The 27,453-nt window shown below is 41.2% G+C and overlaps 1 protein-coding gene across 3 annotated transcripts in view; it reads left to right on the top strand.

Annotated features, from left to right (window-relative positions):
- Positions 1 to 27,453, top strand: part of BCL2L13 (BCL2 like 13) — a 62,364-nt gene that overhangs the window by 22,342 nt on the left and 12,569 nt on the right. For 2 of the 3 annotated variants that reach the window (XM_060111718.1, XM_060111719.1), the window contains 3 exons: positions 16,597 to 16,704; positions 18,783 to 18,939; positions 23,556 to 23,625. In XM_060111718.1, coding sequence (XP_059967701.1) covers positions 16,597 to 16,704; positions 18,783 to 18,939; positions 23,556 to 23,625 — 335 coding nt within the window. Of the gene's footprint in view, positions 1 to 16,596; positions 16,705 to 18,782; positions 18,940 to 23,532; positions 23,626 to 27,453 lie in introns of all 3 variants that reach the window. The other variant, XR_009533741.1, reaches the window with a different exon arrangement.

Below are 27,453 nucleotides of genomic sequence, written 5' to 3'. Positions count from 1 at the left end.
ACTCTTTAGACGTTGAACTGCTGTGTGATAGGGTATGTCAGGATATCCAGCTTAGACTTCTGACAAAAATTCATGAAGCTAATGATTAAGTCCATGACAGCGAGTGAAGTTCACTGTTGAGACTCCTGGCTCATTAGACAGGATAGATTTAACTATTTTCCAGAGTACCTACTGAGGACTGCAGTGAACGAGCATAGGTTTTAAATACCTTGCATTTTCAGTCCTTGTAAATTCGTCTTTTTCTGCTCCGCACAGTTTTGCCACCATCAGTAACACAGCTTGGCGGGTTCCGCTCCCGGGTGTGGTGAATCCGCGTCTCCACGGCTTCTTTGCAGGCGTCCCGTGCGTGGTTGCTCTCTGCAGGCTGTGGCGGCTCTTGAGTCGGTTCTGGCGTGGCGCTGCCCCTAGAAGAGGTGACCGCTGAGCCTTAGGTGTCTGTCGGGGCCGAGGAAGGCCCCTCAGAGTCGTCGCCTTGTAGTTCAGTTAATTGTTGATGTTGTTTCAGTGTCCTCAACTCACGGAGCAGCTGTTCTCTTCAAAAGACGAATAGTATTCAACTTTTGTTTTTTCTGGACACATTTCTTCAGCTGCTGCAATCGAACACAATTTCCTTCCTTGGCTAACAGTGGAGCCCCTGAGAGACTTTGGTTGTGACCTCGTTTTCATTGCTTATTTCACAAGGAAATTCGTGATGAGATGTTACATTTAAAATTTTCTGATTTTTCTGATGGACTGTCGTGAGTTGGGAATCCGGTGATGAGTGCCTTCAGCCTGGCGACAATGGCGCACGTCGTGCTCCTTCGCACAGCCAGGCCACCCGGGACTGTGCCGTCTCGTGCGGTGACAGGATGATCTGTGCTCCCCTGTGTCTGAGGAGCGCTACGTCCCGAGTCCAGCTCTGTTCTGGTGTTGGCATGTGCTCGTGCACAGGTGCAGTGAGGCTGGGGGTGCGACGGTGCCCTCTTGTCCCTGCCGTGTCCCTGCTGCGTGGGCTCTGTGGGCGGCTCGTCTCCACTGTCACTGGAGCAGCGTGGGGAACGCACGGCTGGGTGAGCGTGGCTCAGTTACGCTTTATTTACGGGCACGGAATTTCCTGTGATTTTTACATGTCAAGAAGTACTAATCTTGCCTTTTTTTCAGGCATGTAAAGACGTGAAAGCCATTCTTAGCTTGTGGACTGTGTAAAAATATGCAGGGGGCAGGTTTGGCTGATGGGCCCTAATTTGCTAACCCCCAATGACAGTGCAGAAGGAACATTGTTTTTCTCATTATTATTGAGGAGCTCAGTCTATTTATGCACAAAACTAAATGCTGTGTTTTGGTTTTTGTTTTTTTATTTTTGTCTGCGTTGGGTCTTCGTTGCTGCGCACGGGCTTTCTCTGGTTGAAGTGAGCAGGGGCTCCTCTTGGTTGCGGTGCGCGGGTGTCTGATTGTGGTGGCTTCTCTTGTCCTGGAGTGCAGGCTCTAGGCACGCGGGTGTCAGTAGTTGTGGCACGTGGGCTCAGTAGTTGTGGCACATGGGCTTAGTTGCTCCGTGGCATGTGGGATCTTCCTGGACCAGGGATCGAACCCATGCCCCCTGCATTGGCAGGCGGATTCTTAACCACTGCACCACCAGGGAAGTCCCTGTTGTTTTTTTATATTAAGCCCAAATCCGTTTCCTTTAATCATATTTCTTTTTTTACTAAAATAATTCTTTTTAATTATATAAGTTATATATATATGTATTTGAAAGTATTTAGAAAAGTAAAAAAGTGAAAGAAAAAATCCTATAATCCAGTAACTGAAATGTTGAAATATTAATATTTTCCCACTCTTATAGATACATATAAAGTTAAATTTATGGTTTACAAAAATGAGATCATGTACATGCCATTTTGTGACATTTAAAAAATTAACAGTATACTTGAACATCTGTCCACATCAATAAATAGATATCTACAGTCTCCTACTGTAGGATATTTAGGATGTTCACCAGTATTTGCTGGTAAAAGGCAATCTGTTAGCCTGCAGATTTTCTTTCCAGTTCTAGCTTCATTTACATTTCTAAAACCTTCCCCTACTAGTTATAGCCTGATAGGTCTAGAAAAGCACTATTTAATAGAACTTTATGCAGTGATGAAAATGTTCTGTATCTGCTCTTTTCAGTATTACAGTCACAGTCACATGTGAATGCTTGAAATATGACTAGTGCAACTGAGAAACTGAATTTTTAATTTTGTTTGATTTTTATTTAAACTTAAAAAGCTGCATGTGGCTAGTGGCTGTCATATTATTAGACACACAGGTCTAGAACTCAGTTTTTTACCTTCCTCTCTAAGCTAGCCCCTGTTCTTACAGTGATTTGTTAAGGGTACCACCTGCTATCCAGGCTTGAAACACAGGGGTCATCTCTTACATCGAGAACCCACAGTTCCTCCCTTTTCCCTCAGGCTGTTCTACAAAAGAGACTTTGGCTGGTTTTCCTGATCCTGTTACCTGTTGTGTCTCATGTCTGTCATTGCCTTGGAATGTAAACGAGCTATGCTTATTCCTATCTGTATTTTTCCCCTTGAGCTGAGCTGCTCTAGAATAGTAGACTTCTCCGGTAGTGGTTCCTGCTGCTTCCCCTGTCTGTTCTTGTCTCCTTCCCGGGCCCCTGGGAAACTGCATTTAGGCAGGGCCATACAACTAGTCCTAGCCAGTGAAATGTGAGTGCATGGGGTTTGTGGCACTTGTAGGCTGTGACATTTAAGAGTCAGTATGCCTCCTCCCTATTCTTCTTCCCTTGCCTTCTGGATTTAAGGGGGATGTATGTTCCTAAGGGCATAGTTGTAGTAGGGCAGGACCACCATCAGGCAGGGTTGCTGAGTGACTGTATGACACAGTTTCCTTGCATCCAATTTTCCGGGTTAGATACGGAGCACAAGGGAGAGATGGACCTTTGGGTTAAGTTGCTGAAATTGCAGGCTTTATTTATCACTGCAGCATAGACTACCCTGTCCTAATGAACATATCTCCCATATTTACACATTAGGGTGACCAGCTGTCCAGTTTGCCCAGGAGTGAGTAAAACTGGGAAAATCCTGGGCAAACTGGGTGAGTTGGTCACCCTAATACATAAAGTACTTCCCCATCTACCCAAATTCCACTTATTTATGATATTTCTTAACTGTAACAGACTTCATGCTCACAAAAAACCAGGCCTTTTCAACCCCTGTGATTTATTAAGTTTGTAAGGACCTTAAGCAATTACATAAGCCTGTGTTGATCAACTTTTTCCCCCCTGCTTGAGCATAGAATTTTTTTCTACCTGAGCATTGTAGGATCTGAGGAGTTTACCTGCTTTGATGTTTTTGTTTTGTTTTTGAAATTTGGTTGTTATCCTTTTATTGTTTACTTAAGCCTAAGTACAGAGTATTATGTCAATACATAAATACAAATGTGTATGCTAACTTTATAGAAGGAAAAATTAGGTTCTACTTGCTGTCTTTGCTGCTTTGCTGTCCAATTTGTTATCTAAAATGTGATGTACAACTCCCTTCTATGCCATGCTGTTATAAATAGGGCCTGCTGTAGCATGCATTGGTGCAATGTGGTTAGGGTTTGGTTTCAAATTCATGAAGCAATAGGTGTGAAAAGAAGAGGCTAAAGGAGGTGACCCTATTCATGACTCAAGATTTCTGTCACGTTAAATGTCATTCATTTTTTCCTAAGTGAGTCATGTGCTGGGTACATACTTTTCCATAAATAGTTAACTCTGAACTTTTCCAGAAGTTGTCAGCTCTTCCAGACTGTGTTAGTTTGTTGCATATGTTCAAGATTATATATTCTGACTAGTAGAAGTCCTGTTGACTTGCATATATGATGCCAGATAATAACTTGTTATGTTCAACTTTGCATCTCTTAATATAGAGCATCTTGATGTTGTAGTCATTAATCGGGATTTAGTCAGACATTTCTCAGGTTAGGAAGGCGAGTAAGTTCATGTCTGTTAATTAGTAATGTGGCTGTCAAATACATGTCGTGATGCTGGCTTGTTATTCGTTCAGCCGTTAAGCACTAACCCCCAATTCTCCCCTCGTCTCCCTCCCTAGGCAAACACTATTCTACTTTCTGTCTCTGTGAATCTCATTTGAGTGGAATCGCACAATATTTGTTCTTTTGCATCTGGCTTATTTTGCTTAGTATAATGTCTTTAAGGTGCATCCATGTTGTAGCCTGTTTCAGAATTTTACTCCTTTTTAATGCTGAATCATATTACATTGTATGCATAAGCACATTTTGTTTATCTGTTTACTGATGGATATTGGATTATTTCTACCTGTCGACTGTTGTGAACAGTGCTGTTATGAACATTTGTGTACAAATAATCTGTTTGAATCTCTGCTTTCAATTCTTTTGGGCATGTACCCAGGTGTAGAATTGGTGGGTCATTCTATGTTTAATTTTTTTGAGGACGTGCCATCCTTTTTTTTCCCACAGTAGCTGCATCATTTTACATTCCAATCAGCAATGCACGGGGGTTCCAACTACTCCACACCCTCACCAATGCTTGTTGTTTCCTGCTTTTTTTGTAACAATCATCCTAACCGGTGTGAAGTGGTATCTCACTGTGGTAGCTCATTTCTTTTTTATTGCTGAATAATATATCATTGTATGGATGTACCATAGTTTTTTAATCCATTCTCCTATTGAAGAACATCTTGGTTACTTCCAAGTTTTGGCAATTATATATAAAGCTATTATAAACATTCATGTGCAGGTTTTTATGTAGATACAAGTTTTCAACTCATTTGGGTAATATCAAGGAGCATGATTGCTAGATTGTATGGTAAGGGTATGTTTAGCTTTGTAAGAAACTACCAAGCTGTCTTCTAAAGTGGCTGTACCATTCCCGCCAGCAGTGTATGAGGGTTCCAGTTTCTCTTCATCTTTGCCAAACTTGCTATTGTCCATGTTTTTTGTTATAGCTATACTGGTGGTGTGCAGTGGCACCTCATTGTGGTTTTAATTTGCATTTCCCTAGTAGCCAATGATGTTGAACATCCTTTTTTTAAAAAATAAATTTATTTTATTTATTTATTTTTGGCTGCGTTGGTTCTTCATTGCTGTGCGCGGCTTTCTGTAGTTGCAGTGAGTGGGGGCTACTTTCGTTGTGGTGCGGTGGCTCCTCTTGTTGTAGAGCACGGGCTCGAGGCGCACAGGCTTCAGTAGTTGTGGCTCGTGGGCTCTAGAGCACAGGCTCAGTAGTTGTGGTGCACAGGCTTAGTTGCTCCGCGGCATGTGGGATCTTCCCGGACCAGGGCTCGAACCCGTGTCCCCTGCATTGGCAGGCGGATTCTTAACCACTGCGCCACCAGGGAAGCCCTGCAGTTGGAGTTTTGATAGGGATGACATTGAATCTGTAGATCACTTTGGGGAGTATCACCATCTCAAATCAACCTTTCAAGACAGATTCTCATAACCCAATCCCAGTAGTGGCTCACAATTCATTATTTCCAGAGATGTGTACTGTTTATTTTTTTTACATTCTTTCTATCAGGAACAGGAGATGTTTGATCCTGACTACTATGAACCCAGAGTTTTGAGTGGGTGCTCGTTGGATTTTCTTTGCATTCTTCTCTTTAGATCCATCCTTCCTCAAATCTCTCCCCTAATCTGCAGGATAGCTGGGGATGTGGTAACACTGGAGCTTGGAAACTACTGTTATGATTGACTATTTTGGAATTTTGTTGTTTCTTTTTTTTTTTTTCTTTTTTAGCTGTGTTGGGTCTTCGTTGCTGTGCGTGAGCTTTCTCTAGTTGTGGCGAGCAGGAGCTACTCTTGGTTGCGGTGCACGGGCTTCTCATTGCAGTGGCTTCTCTTGTGGAGCGTGGGCTCTGGGCACACGGGCTTCAGTAGTTACAGCACGCGAGCTCAGTAGTTGTGGCGCGCGGGCTTAGTTGCTCCGTGGTATGTGGGATCTTTCCAGACTAGGGCTCAAACCCGTGTCCCCTGCGCTGGCAGGCAGACTCTCAACCACTGCACCAGTGGGGAAGTCCAGAATTTGTTTCTTAAAAATCTGGTTTCTTACTTGTCCAGTATGGTATCATTTGGAGTATTTGTTTTTGCTATTGAATGAATAATTGAACTATGTTGTCTGTACTATTCAGTAGATGTTTGATTATAATCTGATTTGATTATAATTTGATTATAATTATTTGGGTTGTCAAGAGCAGTATTTGTCAAGTCTAATTGCCTGAACACTTATTAAAACAAAGATTATGGAGCCCTGCCCCAGACCTACTGAACCAGATGCTTCATACTGGGTCCTGGGAATCTGTATCTTTAATTATTACTTCATTATTATTTAATATTCTCTCAGTAATTTTAATGTGCCCCAGTTTGGGGAACCATAGATTTAGAAAGCATTTGCTCTGGAAGGTCTAGGCCATACATACAGCTGTTCTAAGCTTGTTGGTCTGATATTCATTTTGAGTGCATTTCAGGGCTGGAGTATGATGATTGCTGACTCACCTGACCATTCCTTTGACACGGAGGTGGGTGGGATTTAGTGTACTAATGTCTGTTTATCTTTGAGATATTTTTCTGGGTTTATAGTGCAGGATTTATGCTGCATTGGTGGTACTGCCTAGCTCTGTGCTTTTGAAATCAGGGTGGGGTGGGGGCTGGTTGAGTGAAAAGCAGTGAATCTGTCTGTGTCATTGGTTATTAAAGAAATAGCCTTTTGTATCCTGACAGCAGTAGACTTTTTCTGGTTTAGGTTTTCCACATGGCTTATTATCAAGTACGACAACTTGTCGTGTGTAATTAGCATCACATTAGTCTCATGAGAATAGGTACGCCTTTAATCAGCTGCTTTTCTTTAATCGGGCAGGATGAGGCATACGGTAACCAAGACATTCCTGTCATTTACTTTGCGGCCTGGTGGTGGTGTTGGTGGTGCTGTGATGCGTGTGAAGGTGTGTATGTGTCTTAGGTGTACAGATTTTCCTGAAAGGGGCAGGTGGCAGATAAAACATTCATATATTCCTTATTTTTCATTCACTGTACTTCAGAAATTGTAATTGTATGTTTTTGAATTCAGTAATAATTTTACTTATCAGAATATCTACTTTCTAATCTTGTTTCTGTATAATTTATTTGAGCTTGGGCAAGTCATTTCTGAAAACTCTCATAAGCTTGGAGATGGTGGTTGAGGTCTTATTCTTTCCATTCCTCCTCCTCAGTGTTCTCCATCACAATCCATCACCATAAATAAACGTTCTCGTTACTGTCCTGTGTAGGTAGTTGTTCTGTATTCTTACTCTCTTACATAAAATGACTACTCATTTTCTTTATTTCTTTTAACTTTTGTCATTTGAGGTAGCCTCAAAATATACTGATAACTTTCTAAAATTCCTCTGAGTCTATTTATAACTTTTATTTTGTTGTCTTTTTCTTAAGTGTCCTTTCTGTCCAGCAGAGTTGTCATGTTATACATTGTAATGCTTTGAGTCTTCATTGCAGTGACAGTGATAGCTATTGCTATCAAGTATTCATGTACTTTTTTAGTCCTTACTTGACCCAAGACTAGGACAAAGGGACTACCTCAAATATTTTGTAGTTTGTAATCAGGTCAGATTAATGATAATAAACTATAATATCATTGAATGATATAAGACAGTATATATTTAAGTGTTAAAGTATGTGGCGCAGATTAAATGATATATGTGTTCAAACATCAGTGATACGTAAGTAGTCAGTGAAGTTACTGTGGAAAAGTAGAGAGACTTAAATTGCTCCTTGCAGGGAATTCTCTGGCGGTCCAGTGGTTAGGACTCAGCACTTTCACTGCCAAGGGCCCGGGTTCAATCCCTGGGCGGGGAACTAAGATCCTGCAAGCTGCCCGGCGAGGCCAAAAAAAATTGGGACTTCCCTGGTGATTCAGTGGTTGGGAATCCGCCTGCCAATGCAGGGGACATAGGTTTGAGCCCTGGTCCGGGAAGATCCCACGTTCCACAGAGCAACTAATCCTGTGCGCCACAACTACTGAGCCTGCGTTCTAGAGCCCGCGAGCCACAACTACCGAGCCCGCACTCCTAGAGCCCGTGCTCTGCAACAAAGAGAAGCCCCCACTTGCCGCAACTAGAGAAAGCCTCTACGCAGCGACAAAGACCCAACTGCAGCCATAAATAAATATATTAATTAATTAATTAATTAATTAAAATTGGTCCTTGCAGGGTGGACAGAATTAAATAATCAGGAAAAGGAAGAGCAGTCCAGATTAGGTGAAAATGTCTTTTTTTGTTAGTGAAGAAATTGGCAGTGAGTTCATACTGGGTGGGAAGAGGAATTAATTTTTTAAAATTTCTTACCATATATCATTTAATGTGCCTTATAATTAATACATAGTGGGAATAAATAAATAAATTCCAATCAAGTCAGAATAGGAAGACTCTACATTTCCATAGTGGGAATAATAGATCATAGATATGTAGTCTGTAGGGTCCTATACAGTAATCCTAGCATTGAGCAGTGAATTTGGTTCTAAGGCAAAGCCAAAAATAAGTGAAGGTGTACAGTAGATCCTCCTCATCCATGGGGAATATGGTCCAAGATTCTCAGGGGATTCCTGAAACGGTGCCCGTTAGTACCAAACCCTGTGTGTACTGGTGTTTTCCTGTAATAATGGGCGGGTGGTGTATACAGTCTGGATATGCTGGGTATGTTTCAGGTCTCAGGTGGGATGGAGCAGGACCCCACCAGATTTCACGACACTAATCAGAATGGCGTGTAATATAAAAGTATTTAATTTTATTTCTAGAATTTACTATTCAGTATTTTCCAACCGTGGCTGATTGCGGGTAACTGAAACCACAAAGGGGACTGCTGCATTTAGTTCCCAGGATTTTTTTCCCATAACCAGAAGCTCTACTATTTTCTTTAAAGTGGAATGTTATTCTTTAAGAGAATTGTTTTTTCACTTAGAGCTTTATTATATAGGACACAAAGAAGTGCAGTAGAAAATGTCAATATCAAATACAGTATTACATTTCAAGACACTTTCTTAATGTAATTGTGGATAAAAGCTAAGGAAATGGCACCAAAGTACAGCTCAGTTATAACAAATAGGTAATATTATCTGGGGATTTTTCTGTTGTTTCAGCTTAATTTGAGTATAAAATCTAGAATGCAAGGAATGGAGGGACTACTTCTCATGTCAGGAAACCTTATAAAAAGGTTCATCCAGCAGGTTGTATTCCCTGGAAAGAGTCTGAAATATTCAGGAGCTCTGTATTTCTGATTAAGGACAGGTCAGAAGCAAGCTGGCCGATGTTGAGTTTGAGGTGTTTTTGCAGAACTTAAAAGGCTAACCCAAGATCTTCAGCATGGTGGCCACCCTGCTTCTGCTGTGGAAGTGCATGTGAAGGAGGATCAGGTAGGTAAGAGAAGGGTTTGTCTTAAAAGCACTGTGTTTACTGTAGCTCATGGCAGTGACTGATCAGAATTCTTCCATTGTTGAGCACGGCAGAGATTATTTGAGCCTGGAAAAAGTTTGAAGGCAAGTCTCTTCGAGGCAGTCACATCTGCTGGAAATTTGGAAAACCAGGGACCTTCTGGTACTCAGGACTGTAGCTTCCTCGTAAAACTTCCCACATGAATTTATTGTGAAATGTATGCTTATATTTTAAAAATTAACTTTCCTTCTGTATTTTTTAATATAAATTAAACTCTGTTGGACATGTGTTCAGGAAAAAATATATTTTAGTTTTATTTTTTTAATATTTATTTATTGGTTGCATTGGGTCTTAGTTGCAGCATCCAGGCTCTTTGTTGTGGTGTGCGGGCTTCTCTCTAGTTGTGGCACGTGGACTCAGTAGTTGCAGCATGTGTGCTTAGTTGCCCTGCGGCATGTGGGATCTTAGTTCCCCGACCAGGGATCGAACCTGTGTCCCCTGCATTGCAAGATGATTGTTAACCACTGGACCACCAGGGAAGTTCCTGTATTTTAGTTTTAGATCAATTGATATTAAGCCATTCTCTCACAGCAATTGAAGAGTGAGAGTAACTGTTGGTGTTCTAACAGACACTTTATGTCACTTGGCATTATCTAAACTGTCAGAAGGTTGTTTCTGCTGGTCCAGACTGTTAGAGTACTGAAAGCAGATTCTGTATGAGCATCATTGATTAGAAATCTATGATAAGCTGATTCTGTTCACAGGGACAAGGTTTGGGGAAAGATCACTGTACAGTGGTAACAACCCATTTCAGAGAGTCAGAAGGATTGGTGGGTGGGAGCCACTATCTTTTGAGCATTTTTGATGTGGTAGAGCTTAACTAATTTATCTCACTGCCCTTGACAGCTTCTCTTTGTGGTAGGTATTACTTTCCTGTTCACGTAAGAGGAGAGGTTCAGGAAGATTATTTTCGTTGCCTAAAGTCACGTGTAATGAGCTGGAATGCTTGGCCCCAAAGCTTACCTTCCCCTTTACTGAGACGCCTTCCAGGAAGCCAGACAGAGAGAGAGAATTTCAGTGAAAGAAATAAGATTGACCCCAAATAATTCCTCAGTCTGTTGACCCCAAATAATTCCCCAGTCTGTGTTTGCCTTGTTTTAATAATGTTACGTATATTCTGGAAGTCTCTTTACCTACTGTAATTATATTAATCAGTGATGTTGTAGAGCCGTCTAAACTACAGATTACTTTTTTTTTTTTTTTTTTTTGCGGTACGCGGGCCTCTCACTGTTGTGGCCTCTCCCATTGCGGAGCACAGGCTCCGGACGTGCAGGCTCATGGGCCTAGCCGCTCCGCGGCATGTGGGATCTTCCCAGACCGGGACACGAACCCGTGTCCCCTACATCGGCAGGTGGACTCTCAACCACTGCACCACCAGGGAAGCCCCAGATTACTTTTAAAAGGAAAACCTGTTCTAATTATAAGCAGTACTTGAGATTTATTACAAGTCTGGAAGTGAAATAAGCCAGTTCCTGAAAGACAAGTGTTGTATGATTCCACTTGTATAGAGTACTTAGAGTAGTCAGAACTGAGAGAGAAGTAGAATGGTGTTTGCCAAGGGCTGAAGAGAAGAGGTAATGGAGAGTTACTGTGTAGTGGGTCTAGATGAAAAGAGTTCTGGAGATGGATGGTAGCACAACATTATGAATGTATTTAATACTACTGAACTGTACACTTAAAAATGGTTAAGATGGGGCCTCCCTGGTGGCGCAGTGGTTGAGAGTCTGCCTGCCGATGCAGGGGACACGGGTTCGTGCCCCGATCCCGGAGGATCCCGCATGCCGCGGAGCGGCTGGGCCCGCGAGCCATGGCCGCGGAGCCTGTGTGTCCGGAGCCTGTGCTCCGCAACGGGAGAGGCCGCGGCAGTGAGAGGCCCGCGTACAGCAAAAAAAAAAAAAAAAAAAAAATGGTTAAGATGGTAAATTTTGTTAGATGTATTTTACCACAGTAAAAAAAATTTGGAAAAACAAAACCTATATGTAATGATAGATTTTTATGCTTTATGAGAATTTACAAAGATTACCTTATTCATAGGATACATTTCGTCTTCAAATTTTGCGTAAGATTGTGTTTTTTTTTTTAAATTTATTTTTGACTGCGTCAGGTCTTAGTTGCAGCATGCGGGATCTTTCTTTGCAGTTCATGGGCTTCTCTCTAATTGTGGCACTTGGGCTTAGTTGCCCGGTGGCACGCGGGATCTTAATTCCCTGACCAGGGATCAAACCCTTGTCCCCTTCATTGGAAGGCAGATTTTTTTTTTAATTGTTTATTTTTGGCTGTGTTGGGTCTTTGATACTGCGTGTGGGCTTTCTCTAGTTGCAGCGAACAGGGGCTACTCTTCGTTGTAGTGCGCGGGCTTATCATTACAGTGGCTTCTCTTGTTGCGGAGCATGGGCTCTAGGCACACAGGCTTTAGTAGTTGTGGCACGTTGTGGGCTCAGTAGTTGTGGCGCATGGGTTTAGTGGCTCCACGGCGTGTGGGAACTTCCCGGACCACAGCTCAAACCTGTGTCCCCTGCATTGGCAGGCGGATTCTTAACCACTGCGCCACCAGGGAAGTCCCTGTGTCTGTTTTGTGTTATTAAAAAACTTATTAACTTTATTAGGTATAATTAAGAAAAATTGCATATATTTAAGGTGTACTGCGTGATGGTTTCATATAAAAGTACACTGTGAAATGGTTACCACAAGCAAGCTAATTAGCATTCATTACCTCACATGGTTACTGTTTTGTTTTTTTTCTCTTCTCCCTCACCCCTCTCCCCCTGGCAACCACCTGTTTGTTCTCTATGAGTCTGTTTCTGTTTTCTTATGTTGGCTCATTTGTTTTGTTTTTTTAGATTCCACATATAAGTGAGATCATATGGTATTTGTCTTTCTCTGTCTGACTTATTTCACTTAGCATGATACCCTCTGGGTCCATCCATGTTGTCACAAATGGCAAGATTTCATTCTTTTTTTTAATACTTGAGCAGTATTCCATTGTATTGGGTTGGCCAAAAAATTCATTCGGGCTTTTCTGTTACATCTTACAGAAAAACCCAAACGAACTTTTTGGCCAACCCTACACACACACACACACACACACACACACACACACACACATACACACACACACAGCAAATCTTCTTTATCCATTCATCCGTTGATGGACACTTAAGCTGTTTCCATATCTTAGCTATTGTAAATAGTTCTGCATGAACATGGGTGCCTCTGTGTGTGTGTGTGTGTGTGTGTGTGTGTATCTTTTTGAATTATTTTCTTCAGAATAATACCTGGAAGTGGAATTCCTGGATTGTAAGGTAGTTCTATTTTTAATTTTTTGAGGAACCACCATATTGTTTTCCATATCAGCTGTATCATTTACATTTCCATCAACAGTGCACGACCTCGCCAACATTTGTTATTTATTGTCTTTTTGGTAATAGCCATTCTGACAGGTGTGAGGTGATAATCTCATTGTGGTTTTGATTTGCATTTTTCTGATGATTAGTGATGTTGAGCATCTTTTCATGTGCCTGGTGGCCATCTTCTTTGGAATGTCTGTTGAGGTCCTGTGCCCAATTTTAATAGAGTTTTTTTTTTTTAATGTCTAGTTGTATGTGTTCTTCGTATATTCTGGATAGTATCATTTGCAAATATCTTCTCCCATTCATTAGGCTGTTGTTTTGTGGCTAGTTTTCTTCACTGTGCAAAATCTTTTTAGCTTAATGTAATCCCATTTATTTTTGCTTGTGTTTGCCTTGCCTGAGGAGACATATCCAAAAAAATATTGCTAAGATCCATGTCAAAGAGCATACTGCCTATGTTTTCTTCTAGAAGTTTTATGGTTTCAGGTCTTATAAGTCTTATAAGCCTTTACTCCATTTTGAGTTTTCTTGTGTGTGTATATGGTGTGAGAAAGTGTTCCGGTTTGATTCTTTGCATATAGCTGTCCAGTTATCCCAACATTTTTATTTTAATATTTATTTGTTTATTTTGGCTGCTCTGGGTTTTAGTTGCAGTATGTGGGATCTTTGTTGCAGCATGTGGGATATTTTAGTTGCAGCATGTGGACTTCTTAGTTGTGGCATGCGAAGTCTTAGTTGTAGCATGCATGTGGGATCTAGTTCCCCGATCAGGGGTTGAACCCCGGGTCACCTGCATTGGGAGCAAGGAGTCTTACCCTCTGGACCACCAGGGAAGTCCCTTCCAACATTTATGGAAGATGCTATCTTTTCCCTATTGCCTCTATTGTTGTAGATTAATTGCCCATATAAGCATAGGTTTATTTCCAGGCTCTCTGTTTTGTTCCATTGATCTTTGTGTCTGTTTTTGTGCCAGTACCATATTGTTTTGATTCCTGTAGCTTTGTAGTATAGTTTGCAATCAGGAGTGTGATACCTCCAGATTTGTTCTTCTTTCTCAAGATTGTTTTGGCTATTCAGGGTCTTTTGTGTTAGCTGTGGGGTTGTCATATATGGCCTTTATTATGTTGAGGTATATTCTCTCTTTACCCACTTTGTTGAGAGTTTTTTTTTTTATCATAAATGGGTTGAGAGTTTTTATCATAAATATCATAAAAGCTTTTGAATTTCATCAAAAGCTTTTCCTGCATCTGTTGAGATGGTCATATGATTTTTATTCTTCAGTTTGTTAAGGTGGTGTATAGCATTGATTGATTTGCAGATATTGACCCATCCTTGCATCCCTGGAATAAATTCCACTTGATCGTGGTGTATAATCCTTTTAGTGTACTGTGTATTGTTGGAGTTGGTTTGCTAATGGTTTGTTGAAGATTTTTGCATCTGTGTTCATCAGTGATATTGGCTTATAATTTTCTTTTTTTGTGATATCTTTGTCTGGTTTTGGTATTGGGTTGATGCTGGCCTCATGGAATCAGATTGGAAGCATTCATTCCTCTGCAATTTTTTGGAATAGTTTGAGAAGGATTGGTACAATATTAACTCCTCTCTAAATGTTTGGTAGAATTCACCTGTGAAGCTGTCTGGTCCAGGACTTCTGTTTTGGGAGAGGTGTGTTTTTTTTATTGTTTTGTTTTTTTGCGGTACGCGGGCCTCTCACTGTTGTGGCCTCTCCTGTTGCGGAGCACGGGCTCTGGACGCGCAGGCTCAGCGGCCATGGCTCACGGGCCCAGCCGCTTCACGGCATGTGGGATCTTCCCGGACTGGGTCATGAACCCACGTCCCCCTGCATCGGCAGGCAGACTCTCAACCACTGTGCCAGCAGGGGAGCCCTGGGAGAAGTTTTTAATTACTGATTCAATTTTATTACTGGCAGTGGGTCTATTCATATTTTCTATTTCTTCCTGATTCAGTCTTGGGAGATTGCATGTTTCAAGGAATTTATTCATTTCTTCTAGGCTGTCCATTTTATTGGTGTACAGTTGTTTATAGTAGTCTCTTATGATCCTTTGTGTTTCTGTGGTGTGGATTGTACCTTCTCCTCTTTCACTTTTTATTTTACTTGGGTTCTCTCTTTTTTTCTTCATGAGTCTGGCTAAAGGTTTATCAATTTTGTTTAGCTTTTCAAATAACCAGCTCTTAGTTTCATTGATCTTTTCTGAGTTTAGCCTCTATTTCATTTATTTCTGCTCTGATCTTTATGATTTCTTTTCTTCTAACTTTGTGCTTCGTTTGTTCTTCTTTTTGTAGTTCTTTTAGGTGTAAGGTTAGGTTGGTTATTTGAGATTTTTCTTATTCCTGAGGTAGGCTTGTATTGTTACAAGCTGCCCTCTTAGAACTGCTTTTGCTGCGTCTCGTGGATTTGGGATTCTTGTGTTTCTATCTCCGTTTGTCTCCAGGTATTTTTAAATTTCTGTTTTGATTTCTTCAGTGACCCACTGGTTGTTTAGTAGCATATTGTTTTAGGTAATGTTTTAAAATTTTTATGTATGTAGTTTCAACTAAGACATATATATATATATATATATATATATATATAGGCAGAAATGTTAAATGAAATGTCATTAAATAAAATATATATTAACCATGACATTGAGGGGATCCTTTCTGTTGCATTTCAACTAGAAATACCTAAGGAATTTTATATTTTCCACAGAAAAACCTTTTGAGGGTCTGAGTTTTATTTTAGTTAGTCTCAGCTCAGAAGGAAAGTGTTTTATGTAGCCTGAAGAAAAATTATTTTTGTCAACTTTGAAAGTTGAAATCTAATCAGATAATCTGTGAGATACAGAAATGTTTATTAACCTTTTATTTTTCAAATGAATTTTAAAGGCCTGCAGATGCTATAAGTTTCTTGACCTAAATTAAATTAGTAAGCTCATCTTTGAATTCAGAATTTTTTGTTTGCAAAGGATGAAAGCATATTAAAGCCTAAAACCTCTGTTTATAAAACTTGTCAGTGATACAAACAACTGTAAAAGTACTGGGAATATATAAGATAAATACATTCTGAATATAATACATTCTGAATGGGAGGAGTGAGCCATCATAGTTGGATTCAGTGTTTCAGATGGAATGATGACACTCTGCCCCAGCTATCTGGGGCAGGAAAAGTTAGTACATTGTTAAGCATCTGGTTTATTTTTCTCCTTTGGAGTCTTCCTCTTTGTTCTCCGTTCTGTGCTACAGACCAGGACCTTACTTTTCCTTTTACTGCATGAGAATAGCTTGTGCCCCATACTTTTGGTATATTCATGGTTTTCTTAATTTGGAGGATATAAATCTTTTGATGATAATGGGCCTTCTCTTGAGCTGCAGTTTGCATGAAGATGTGAAGGTAAGGGGCCATGAATGTCATTTTCAGGAGACATTATCACTGATCTAGACAGCCTTTTAGGTTTCCTTTTCTGTTATGTCAGAACTGTTTCTGAGCTGTTTCCTTCCTAGCAGCCCAACCAGATGAGGAGGAGGACACAGCCTGCATTAGTGGCTCTGTACTCACACGGGCCTGAATTCCAGTCACAGCTCCTCCGTAGTCGTGGGACAACCTACCCAGGCCTCAGCTTCCTCATCTTTATATTATCTCCTAGCCCTTAGTCAAGATAATGAGTTTTGATTTTGTATTTTCTGACTTAATGCTTAAAATCCTACCCATATTCTAATGTTTTCTTTCCCCCTCTTTCACTAGTAACCTTTCTTATTGGTTTCAGGGGTTCAACAGGATATAGCTTCACAATCTCTGGATCAAGAAGTTTTATTAAAAGTTAAAACTGAAATTGAAGAAGAGCTAAAATCCCTGGACAAAGAAATTGCTGAAGGTCTCTTTATCCTTATTTTCCTAGTTAATTGGTGGGTTGTTTGGTGTTTTTTTTGTTTGTTTGTTTGTTTGTTTGTTTTTTTTACAGTGGAGTGTTCACAACATTTCATTACACTGCTTCATGGGTCTGGGATTATAGGTGAAACTAGAACGTACCTCTTTCTTTCCTGGGGGAATCTGTTTATAAGTTTCTAAACTATACCCAACAGAGTAGATGGAGCCTTTTCTGGTGTTAAGTAATGGACTAAACAGTCATGTTAAGGTACTACTTTCCCTTCAGTGTGATTGATATCTTTATATTAATAACACTAAAGGGAGAAATGTAAGCGTGCTTTCATTTTTCATGTGCTATAGATGGTGGTGGCAGTGATAACATTCTTAACACCACCAAAAGAAACACTATATACTTTGACAGTAACTTCCCACTTCTAGTCCCACCAGTCCCCTGTCTCCATCCCCAATCCATCTGCCTTCTGTCTCCATGCATTTGCCTATTATGGGTCTACACGTAAATGGAATCATACACTGGGTGGTGTTTTGTGACTGGCTCTTTCACTTAGCATAGTATTTTCAAGGGTCATCCACGTGGTAGCACAGATCAGTACTTCATCCCATTGTATGAGGAATAATATCCCACTGTGTAGATACAGCATATTTTGTTTATCCATTCATCAGTTGATAGATATTTAGGTTGTTTCCACTTTTTGGCTATTATGTATAATGATGCTATGAATATTCATGTTCAAGTTTTTGTGTAGATGTGTATTGCCCAGTAATTTTTATTTTTTTATTTTTCTTTTTTTGGGTTTTTTTTTTTTTTTTTTTTTTTTTTTTTGGCCATGCCACACGGCTTGCTGGATCTTAGTTCCCGACCAGGGATCAAACCTGGGCCCATGGCAGTGAAAGTGCTGAGTCCTAACCACTGGACTGCCAAGGAATTCCCTGCCCAGTAATTTTTAACAAAAAAACCCAGAAATCATGTTTATAAATCAGCTCCCTGTTAGTAAAGAAAAAATATAAATAGAAATTTACAAAAATCCAGAAACCTAATGTTAATGTTCTCTTTTATTTTCCTTTACTGACATTTTTAACTGATTAATGTTATAATTCTGTTTTAATCCTTGTCCATTTCTGACAACAGTACTGCATGGCAAAATGGGCAAAAGACAGAAAAGAAAATGGCAGCGAAGGCTTATATGCACTTCCTCATCGAACCTGTATTCCCCAAGACTTAGCATCAGAGTGGGCGTTCTCAGGCCTGCTCAGACCATGCAGCATCTGTGAACTTTGTAGCCATGTATATATTTCTTGAAGAAATACATACTTAACTCTAGTGAAATTTGCAGCCTTCTAGGAGCAGGCTTTGGATTAATGCAATAAATGCTTTATGGAGGTTATTGATAACCCTTGGGAGTGGGTACAGGCCACCTGCTTTCCTGGAAGTCTGTGCCCTGCATCCCATTTGTACCCTGGACCAGGGATGATCTGGCCTCTCCTTCCTGCGGTTAGAGCAGGGCTGCGTCTGTGTAACAGGGAGTGAGGAAGCAGAGGAGAAGCTGGCTGTGTGAGCGGGCAGCTTGTATACTTGTGAATTACATCCGTGTGCGTGAGTGCGAGTCTGGAAGGTCACTCTGAAAGGGAGTGAAAGTCATGGGGTCCTCTAAGGTGGAATAACTGATGAGAATCTGGTTTAAGAAGAGCCACATTTGTAAAGGTAAAAACAAATCTTAAGAGAGGGGTGATAGAGCTGGCAGTTGCTCTCATTTATCATTCTTGGACTGAATGGGTCTGCGGTAATATACAGAATTGGTTTGTGTATTTTGCCATGTCAGTTTAGCCTTTTTCTTCTTTGAAACTAAGATTTTTCATAAAAATCTTTCCTTAAAAAAAAGAAAACCTCTAAATTGAAGGCCTTTCAAAGGAAACATTAATATCCCATAACGATTATCTGACATTTTAAAGTGGCTTATAACTAACTGTTAGCTAGTCCCCAGTAGTTGGCATCCCAACCCCCTGAGCTTTTACAGCACAGCTTCTGGCATTGCTCATTAACTTGGGTTTTCCTTCTGTCATCTTCAGCCTTCGCCAGCACAGGCTTCGACCGCCACACTTCGCCCGTGTTCAGCCCTGCAAACCCCGACAGCTCCATAGAGGACTGCTTGGCTCACCTCGGGGAGAAGGCGTCGCAGGAGCTGAGGGCGCCTCTGCTCGGGGCCTTGCAGACGCTCCTCAGCCGGTGAGTCCCCACGGCCTCTGTGCTCTTAAGCCTCTGTTTTAGGTGAACAGTGTCACTTCTTTTCTCACTTACTTGTCTTCAGTTTTTCTTTTTTTGATTTCCCAAGTCATCTCTGTTTGTGTTTTGAGCAGTGATTTAACTGTTCCAGCATGAATTTGACCATTTGTATTGACTTGTTGGGCTGTCAGGTTTCCACAAATGCTTTCACCGGTTGTAAACACAAGCTGTTTCACTTGTGCTGACCATTTTTTATCAGCACTCCCTCGTGACCAGCGTTAGTGGAGTGACTGGGGTTTTCTTCATTGTACTGCGGGATTGACGTTGTGTCTCCATTTGGGGCGTCCTGGCTGTTGCTCCACTTCGGGGGTGCACACCTACCTGTGGAACCGCTGCCACAGTCCTGCTGTGGGAACTTCTTTCCTAGCTGTCGTGCTGGCTGTTAAAGCCAGAGGCAAGAAGCTCATCATGAAAGTATATGAAGTAGAACCAAGTCATTTATGGTAAACCTTAAAAATTTGTTTCCCTTAATTCTTTGATGAGAATCATTAACAGATTGGTGTGAATTTTAAAAAATGTTTGGTTTAGGGCCTCCCTGGTGGCGCAGTGGTTGAGAGTCCGCCTGCCGATGCAGGGGATACGGGTTCGTGCCCCGGTCTGGGAGGATCCCATATGCCGCGGAGCGGCTGGGCCCGTGAGCCATGGCCGCTGAGCCTGCGCATCCGGAGCCTGTGCTCCGCAACGGGAGAGGCCACAACAGTGAGAGGCCCGCGTACGGAAAAAAAAAAAAAAAAAAGTTTGGTTTAATGAAGATAGATGACTAAAACAAGGTGAAGACTGTTCCTTCACTCAAGGGGCCAACATTCAGATGCCAAATTACTGTTGTAGTAAAGTAATCCCTAACTTTCACAAAGGCAACGGTTATACATTACCATTTGTTAGAAGAAAGCAATTTGGGTTTAAGGATGATTCAGTTTGTTTCCGCATATTTTGGTGACATGAGCAAATGTAAAAATCCCAGCTATACATAAGAAACAGTGAAATGAAAATCATATTTGGATTTTCTTAACTTTATACATAGAAAGTTTAAAAATAAATGTGGAGAGAAAATTCTGGGTGTGGGGAAGTAAAACCGAGACAGGAAATCTGGAGGCACAGCAGTGGCTTTCAGAGTGCTGTGAGGAGGTGAGGGGCGGTGGTTGGGCCCGCTGCACTCTTCTTAAGCCAGAGCAGCCATACTTGCATGGAGTTTGTATATTGAGCTTTCATCTTAGATTTGAAGGAGCTTACTGTTTGGCCAATACAAACATAAAGAACTTGTAAAAGCAGTTGGGACTGGGAGTAAAGTAACTGAGAAGCATAAGGCAAAAAATGGTCTCCAGCTTTGATGCAGACTATTTGTGTCAAGTCATTTCACTCTGTCATCGCTTCTCTGTTCATTTCAACTTTACTGGGATATTACGAGCTCTCCAAAGAACCGCATTATAGTTTTATATATGTACAATGTATGTGAAGAACAGTAATATAGTATATGTATTTGGAGTCCTTTTCATGACCTACAGGACAAATTGATCTTTTCACTACAAAGTAAATTATATTTTAAAAAATACAGTCTTGGGGCCTCCCTGGTGGCGCAGTGGTTAAGAGTCCGCCTGCCGATGCAGGGGATACGGGTTCGTGCCCCGGTCTGGGAGGATCCCATATGCCACGGAGCGGCTGGGCCCGTGAGCCGTGGCCTCTGGGCCTGCGCATCCGGAGCCTGTGCTCTGCAACGGGAGAGGCCACAACAGTGAGAGGCCCACATACCTCAAAAAGAAAAAAAAAAAAAAATACAGTCTTGGATGAATATTTGTTTTGTTTTCCCCCAAAGCTTAACAACTTCAAAAAGTTATTAATATCCTGAAAATAACTGATGTTGAACTAGAAGCATTATACAGGTTGATGGCAGTATTTTTTTTTTTTTTTTTTTTTTTTGCGGTACGCAGGCCTCTCACCGCCGCGGCCTCTCCCGTTGTGGAGCACAGGCTCCGGACTCGCAGGCCCAGCCGCCACGGCCCACGGGCCCAGCCGCTCCGCGGCACGCGGGACCCCCCCCAGACCGGGGCACGAACCCCCGACCCCTGCATCGGCAGGCGGACTCCCAACCACTGCGCCACCAGGGAAGCCCTGATGGCCGTATTTTTAAGGTGGAAAATACCAGTTATTCCCCCAAACAGTTTTGTTAAAGTAGGGAAACTAATCCTCAACTCTTCATACAGCCAAGCACCAGCAATCTGAAAAGTTTTTCCCCTTGAATTCCCTGGCAGTCCAGTGGTTAGGACTTTGCCATTTCACTGCCGAGGGCACAGGTTCGATCCCTGGTCCGGGGATCTAAGATTCTGTGAGCTGCACAGTGTGGCCCCCCCAAAAAAAAAAGAAAAAGAAAAGTTTTTCCCCTCCTCTTGCTTCTTTGCTGAATTCAAGTAGCTCATTAGATAGGGCTGATTTTTTAACTACTTATTTTTCTACGTTTAAGATTTCCTTTGAGGGCTTCTCTGGTGACGCAGTGGTTGAGAGTCCGCCTGCCGATGCAGGGGACACGGGTTCGTGCCCTGGTCCGGGAAGATCCCACATGCCGCGGAGCGGCTGGGCCCGTGATCCATGGCCGCTGAGCCTGCGCGTCCGGAGCCTGTGCTCCGCAACGGGAGAGGCCACAGCAGTGAGAGGCCCGCGTACCGCAAAAAAAAAAAAAAAGATTTCTTTTGAGTGTTTTAATCTGCTGGATCTTTTATGTGCATATATGTGTGTACGTATAATGTTTCAGATCATGTTTCATTCTGAAGGATGCTAAAGTACTTTAGCCTGATAGACAGATTCCGCGTAAGGACTGGCATGGTGCACAGCGCAGCAGGCAGTTCAGGAAAGGACGTGAAGGGACTGACGCACGCAAGCAGAGCTGCAGGGAGCAAGAGGCAGTTTAGACGGTAGCGTGTCTGCTTCAGGCCTGTGTCACAGCCACCTAGTGTGTCGCCCGGATCTTCAGACAGTTGTACGCTTACTTTAATGGCAGTGCGATAGCAGGAAGGTCGCACACAACATCTTACTAAGACGGTCACATCCCTCGTATCTTAACTCCTCAGTGTCACTGTGCTGTTACGTTATAGTGACTTACAGAAAAGAACTATACCTGTGTCATCAGAACTGTTCTCTGAAACATCTAGAGCCACACGCTGTCCAGCAGATAAATGCAGGTCACATGTATGTAATTTAAAATTTTCTAGCAGCCACGTAAAAATATTACATACAGATTTTAAATATATTTTATGTAACTCAATGTGTTAAAACTATTATAGTTGGAACATGTATTTATTATAAAAATTATTGGTGAGATGTCGTAGGTTCTTTCTTTTTAGCGAGTCTCTGCAGTCTGGTGTGTTCCTCAATAATACTGAGGATTATTGGACCTCGTTACCCTGGTCCAGATGCTCGTTGGCTACATGGGGCATCAGTGTGTCGTGGCCCATTTCAAAATCCTAGGAGCAGCGGCGTGTCCTTTGGAGCCACAGCACTAACTGGGTGTGAATTCCTATTCCTCTGTTGCTGCTTGCAGCCCTGTGGATTTGGGGCAGTCTCTTAGCTTTTCTGAGCTTCAGTTTCCTACTATGCAATAGAATATAAAACACAAATACATAAAAATATAAAACATAGCAATAGGCTACCAGTAAGTGTACCTGTTATCAATCTTAAATATTCATAGGCTGAAGAGACCACCACGGGGTGGTCAGAGCAGAAAATGCCTTTGGAATGGATTTTAAAATCCTATAAAAGCAAGACTCCTCTCCTTTTTTACATATATGTTAATTCTTTGCCAACAAAAGGCGGTGGGGGGAGGGGGGAGGTAAATCTTTACTAAATCTGTTGTCCAGGAGCCTTGGTGCCTTCCCGTGTAAGTTGCTATGGAGTGTCTTTGTCGTTGATGTTAATTTGCACATGGGCCCACGCTGAGAACGCAGCACTCACATCCATCCCCTCCATAAACGAGTGTCTGTACGACAGGAATCATCAGAAGGAGAGCCCCGCCCCAGGGTTGGGTGTCCCAGGACTCCAGGTTAAACACAGAGCTCCTTTATTGACCTTGCTTATTCCAACTTATGTCCCCAGTTTGAAAAGTCTTCCAGTGACAGTGTCCCTTTAATTTTTAAATATTTTACATTTTTTGCCTTTAACTTGTTAAAAAAGTTTAACTTGTTCTTTCAATTTTATTAATGAGATAATTTTTGTTATTTGTTATTACTTGATTCTGTATTAATAACCCAAGTGTTTATATTTATCTGCAATGTAGAAGCCTTGTTGGATAAGTTTCAAGCAATTGTAAAATATTTGTTATTATATATTTTTCTCTTCTTATGTTGTAAACTGCTTTCCCAAGCTCGTAGCATAAATCTCAGCCTGTAGAGAATGCTTAAAGAAAAGTGCATACCAAATGTTGAAAGCCATGTCTCATAGAAAACTATATGTTGAAAAATCTGTGTTACTTTAGCAAAAAGTTCAACAGCAAAGTAGTGACTGTATGTTTATTTATCTGGAAATTTAGAATTTTCCTTCTTTGTGACACAGACTTTTAAAAAAAATCTCTACAGGCCAGTGACGTATCAGGCATACCGGGAATGTACACTGGAGACCACAGTTCATGCCAGCGGCTGGAATAAGGTATAAACCAAGTTATCTTTTCTCTTACAAGATTTTAGTGTGTTAGTGATAAAGTACAGGAGGGATTGTTAGCATCGTATAAGAGAACACTGTTAGAGCTTGTTGTTTAATGCATAAATCCAGCTGTGTTATGCAGTGTTTCTGATTAAGGCTGGCGCAGAACCACATGTTCCATAGTTGTGCCATCTGCCTTCCCATCTGTCCCGAATTTCCCATGATCTCTTCATTTCTCTGCCTTAGATGTGACATTTCTCTCCAGGTGGTCATTTGTTCACAGGTGAGTATGTTTTGGGGACACAGCTTGTGGTTCTCACAGGGATAGCCCCAGTTGTGCTGATAGTTTACCATCTGAGCACTGCAACCATCCCTCGGAGATGGCAGAATGAATTTTATTAACTTTCGTTTTGTTGTTTAGTTAGCTAGTTAGTTAGGTCAGGTGATTAATCAGGAAAAAAAAAAGTTAAAGTACTTGCTTAAGACCCCTTGACTAATACATTTTGGAACCGGCACTGGAGCTGAGATCTTCTGATTCCAGCTTCGTGTTCTCCCACTGTACCATGCTGCTGACCCATCGTCTCAGGGTGTATTATCCACTTATCACCTTGCGGAGGCCGAGTCTCAGGGGGTGCAGTAGGGGGTGGTCCAGCTCACTGAGGAGGAAGTCTGGCCCTTAGTGATGTGGTGCTGGGGCTGAGAAAGTGCAGTGCAGTTATTTTTATAAATAGCCACCTCTACTCAGAATTGTCACTACCGTGAGCCAGACTGTGTGACCTTATGTACCTAATTGATGTATATTATTTTTACTCACCTTAATACAGGCTTTGGAGGCATTATAGCATAATCATTAGCATCATAGGCCTGTAATCGGACTTGTTTCAGTATCAGCTTTGCCACTGACTAGCTGCATATCTTTGGACAGGTGAATTAAGCACTTGAAGTCTTAATTTTCACATATGTGAAGTGGAGATGATACTACTAACTTCAGAAGTTTTATTAGAACTGAGTGACATGATGTGTGGTTCAGTGCTTATTTTAGTGCAGTGTCTGGCCCTGTAGTAAGCACTCTGTAAACAGTGGCTATTATGTTAGATTTAACACATGGAACCTTGTTACCAAATAGTCACTATTATGGAGTTTTAGTATGTTACTTAGCTGTAAAAAATTTGTTAAAATATCTGACTGTTTCATTCGCTTTCGTGGAATAAAACAAACAAACCTCTCATTTTATAAATAACAATGAGCTTGGCTATGATATATTTCTTAGTATATCAAACAACAAATATTTAGATACCTAATATGACTAGCCTTCTCCCGCTATTTTATGTTCTTTTCCTGTCACCCTTGTCTAGGACTGTCACAATGAACTCTCGTGTGTCTCCCTGCCTCCCCCACCCCCCCATCCTATGCTTATCCTAAAAAATTGGAGTAAACCCCAGTCTTCACTCTCCCTCTTCACCTGTCCTTTTTTCCCATTCCCTGCCTCATTTTAGTCTCTCATCTTGCCAAGGCTGTGGCTTGAACACCTCAGGTAAATGAAGCATGCCAATTAGAATATGAGTTGCTCTGATGAATCCAGTATCCCTCTCCTAAGTCCTTTAGGGCTAAAAAGAACCTGGCTTATTATGATAGGAAACTGAAATGCCTCTTTCCACCCCAATCAGAATCAGATTGGCTTATTTAAGCAATTAGCCCATATTTTGCATTTTATATTTTGCGTGAATGTTTGCAAAATTCTGATGTAGCATCATTATATGAATATGGCTGTCTGGTAGGTACGTAAGACTCAGATGAAGAAAATGTCCACAAAGCATGCCAAGTTTCCAAACTGAATGTCAGTTCATCTGTATAGGGATTTTAAAAGCATCTTGGTAGAATGCTCTTTAAATAGATCAGAAGAAGTGGAGGAATAAAGCTGTCACAAACCCATATTAATAGAATGATTTTTTTAAAGTACATATACAAATGTAGGCTGTATAGTATGTATATGCCAAGAAAAATAATTGGAATGTATGCCAAAACATTAAATAATCCATAGTAGTTATCTCAGAATTGTAGGTTATTCTTTAATTTTCTTTTATTTTTCCTCATGGGAATTGGTTTTCCTATGAACTTACCTGCTTATAGAAAAAGAGGAGAGTGGCCATTAAAGGGAAACGCTAGAGTGTTAGGGCACAGTGCTCACATGTAGTAAACAGACTTTAGAGACACGGTAGCAAAGAGGAGTGAACTATTTGCCTCGGTTAAGTTTTACTGGCATATTACATCACTCATCTTTTAAAACCTTTCATTATTAAAATGTCAGGCGTGCACAAAGCGGAGCGAATAATGTAACAAACCCGTGTCCGTCACTCAGCCTCGGTGGCTTTCAGTATGTGTCTGGTCTTGTTTCATCTGTTCCCCACACTGTACCCCTAGATTACCTTGAAGCACACCTTATAAATACATTAGTATGTATTTCCAAGGATAATTATATCCCTTTTTTAACAACTGAGAATACCATGATTACACCTCAGATATTAACAGTCATTCTAATACCAGCACATAGTCTATTTATTCAGTATTCAAATTTTCCCAGTTGTTTCACAAAGGTATTTTCCTAAGCTGATTTGTTTGAATCGAGATCCAGACAAGGCTCATGCATTGTATTTGGTTGATATGTCTTGTCTTTAAAAATTTTTTTGAAATATAATTCATATACCATAAAATTTACTTTTCTGATACATACAGTTTAATGTTGTTTAGTACAATCACAGAGTTGTGCAGCCATCTCCACTGTCTAATTCCAGAACATTTTTATCTTCCAGGAAAGAAGCCCCGTACCTTAGAGTAGTCACTCCCCATTTCCTGTTCCTTCCAGCCCCCGGCCATATGGCTTGACTCTGTCCGTATGAATTTGCTTGTTCCGGGCATTTTATATACATAGGATCACATAATATGTGACCTAAGTCTCTTAATTTGCAGACTTACTCTTCCTCTTGGGTTTTGTTTTTATTTTTTTTCTCTAATTACTTACAGATTATTTGTTCTGTTAAATTTTCTACCTCTTGGATTTTATTGACTGCATCACGGAGATGCCAGCTAACATGCACAGCTGACCCTTGAACAATGTGGGGGTTAGGGGCACCGACCCTCCCCCCAGCCGCAAATCTTCATATAACTTAAAGTTGGCTCTCCTGTCCCATACATGCATCCCTCCATACATGCAGTTCTGCATCTGCAGATGGGGTAGTACTGTAGTATTTACTGTGGGGAGAACTCAGTGTATCGCTTAGAGTTAGCCCTCAGTACCCGTGGTTCCTCCGGTTCAGACCCTTGCTGTTCAAGGGCCCACTGTATCTTCTTTCCATTGGTAGGTTGCTCTAGAGGCCTGATCATATTCAGGTTTAATCTTTGTGGCAAGACCGTGTCAGTGGTGGTGTTCTCTATTTCCTGTGACATCACACTGAGTGACACATAATGTCTGGTTTTCTCTTAAATTTTATTTTGAAGCAGATATTTCAAAGGCATTCAAACCTAATCAATGGATTAGGTTTAGATAAAATTTGTGGGGTGTGACGTTTACTAGAATTGCTGAGATATAGAAGGGTTAAAGAGTAGATTCATGGACCAAAATGTGTAATTATCATCACAGTATTTTCCCGGAAGGGATTCTTGGAGCTATAAATTGATATACGTCATTTCTGCACCAGGCAAGCTCATACGTTCTTTAGTAGACGGATAACACTGTTAGCTAAGTGCATATAACCTGTTGGAGGAAGACACCACGTGGTGTATATGGGGAGACAGAGAGTGGAGATAACCTTTTCTGATGGTCAGGAGCACCTTAGC

Source organism: Mesoplodon densirostris, chromosome 11 (genome assembly GCF_025265405.1).
Source record: "Mesoplodon densirostris isolate mMesDen1 chromosome 11, mMesDen1 primary haplotype, whole genome shotgun sequence".
NCBI classification, from domain to species: Eukaryota; Metazoa; Chordata; class Mammalia; order Artiodactyla; family Ziphiidae; genus Mesoplodon; species Mesoplodon densirostris.
Note: the sequence above shows the minus strand (reverse complement) of the source record. Positions and strands in the feature narration are given on the sequence as shown.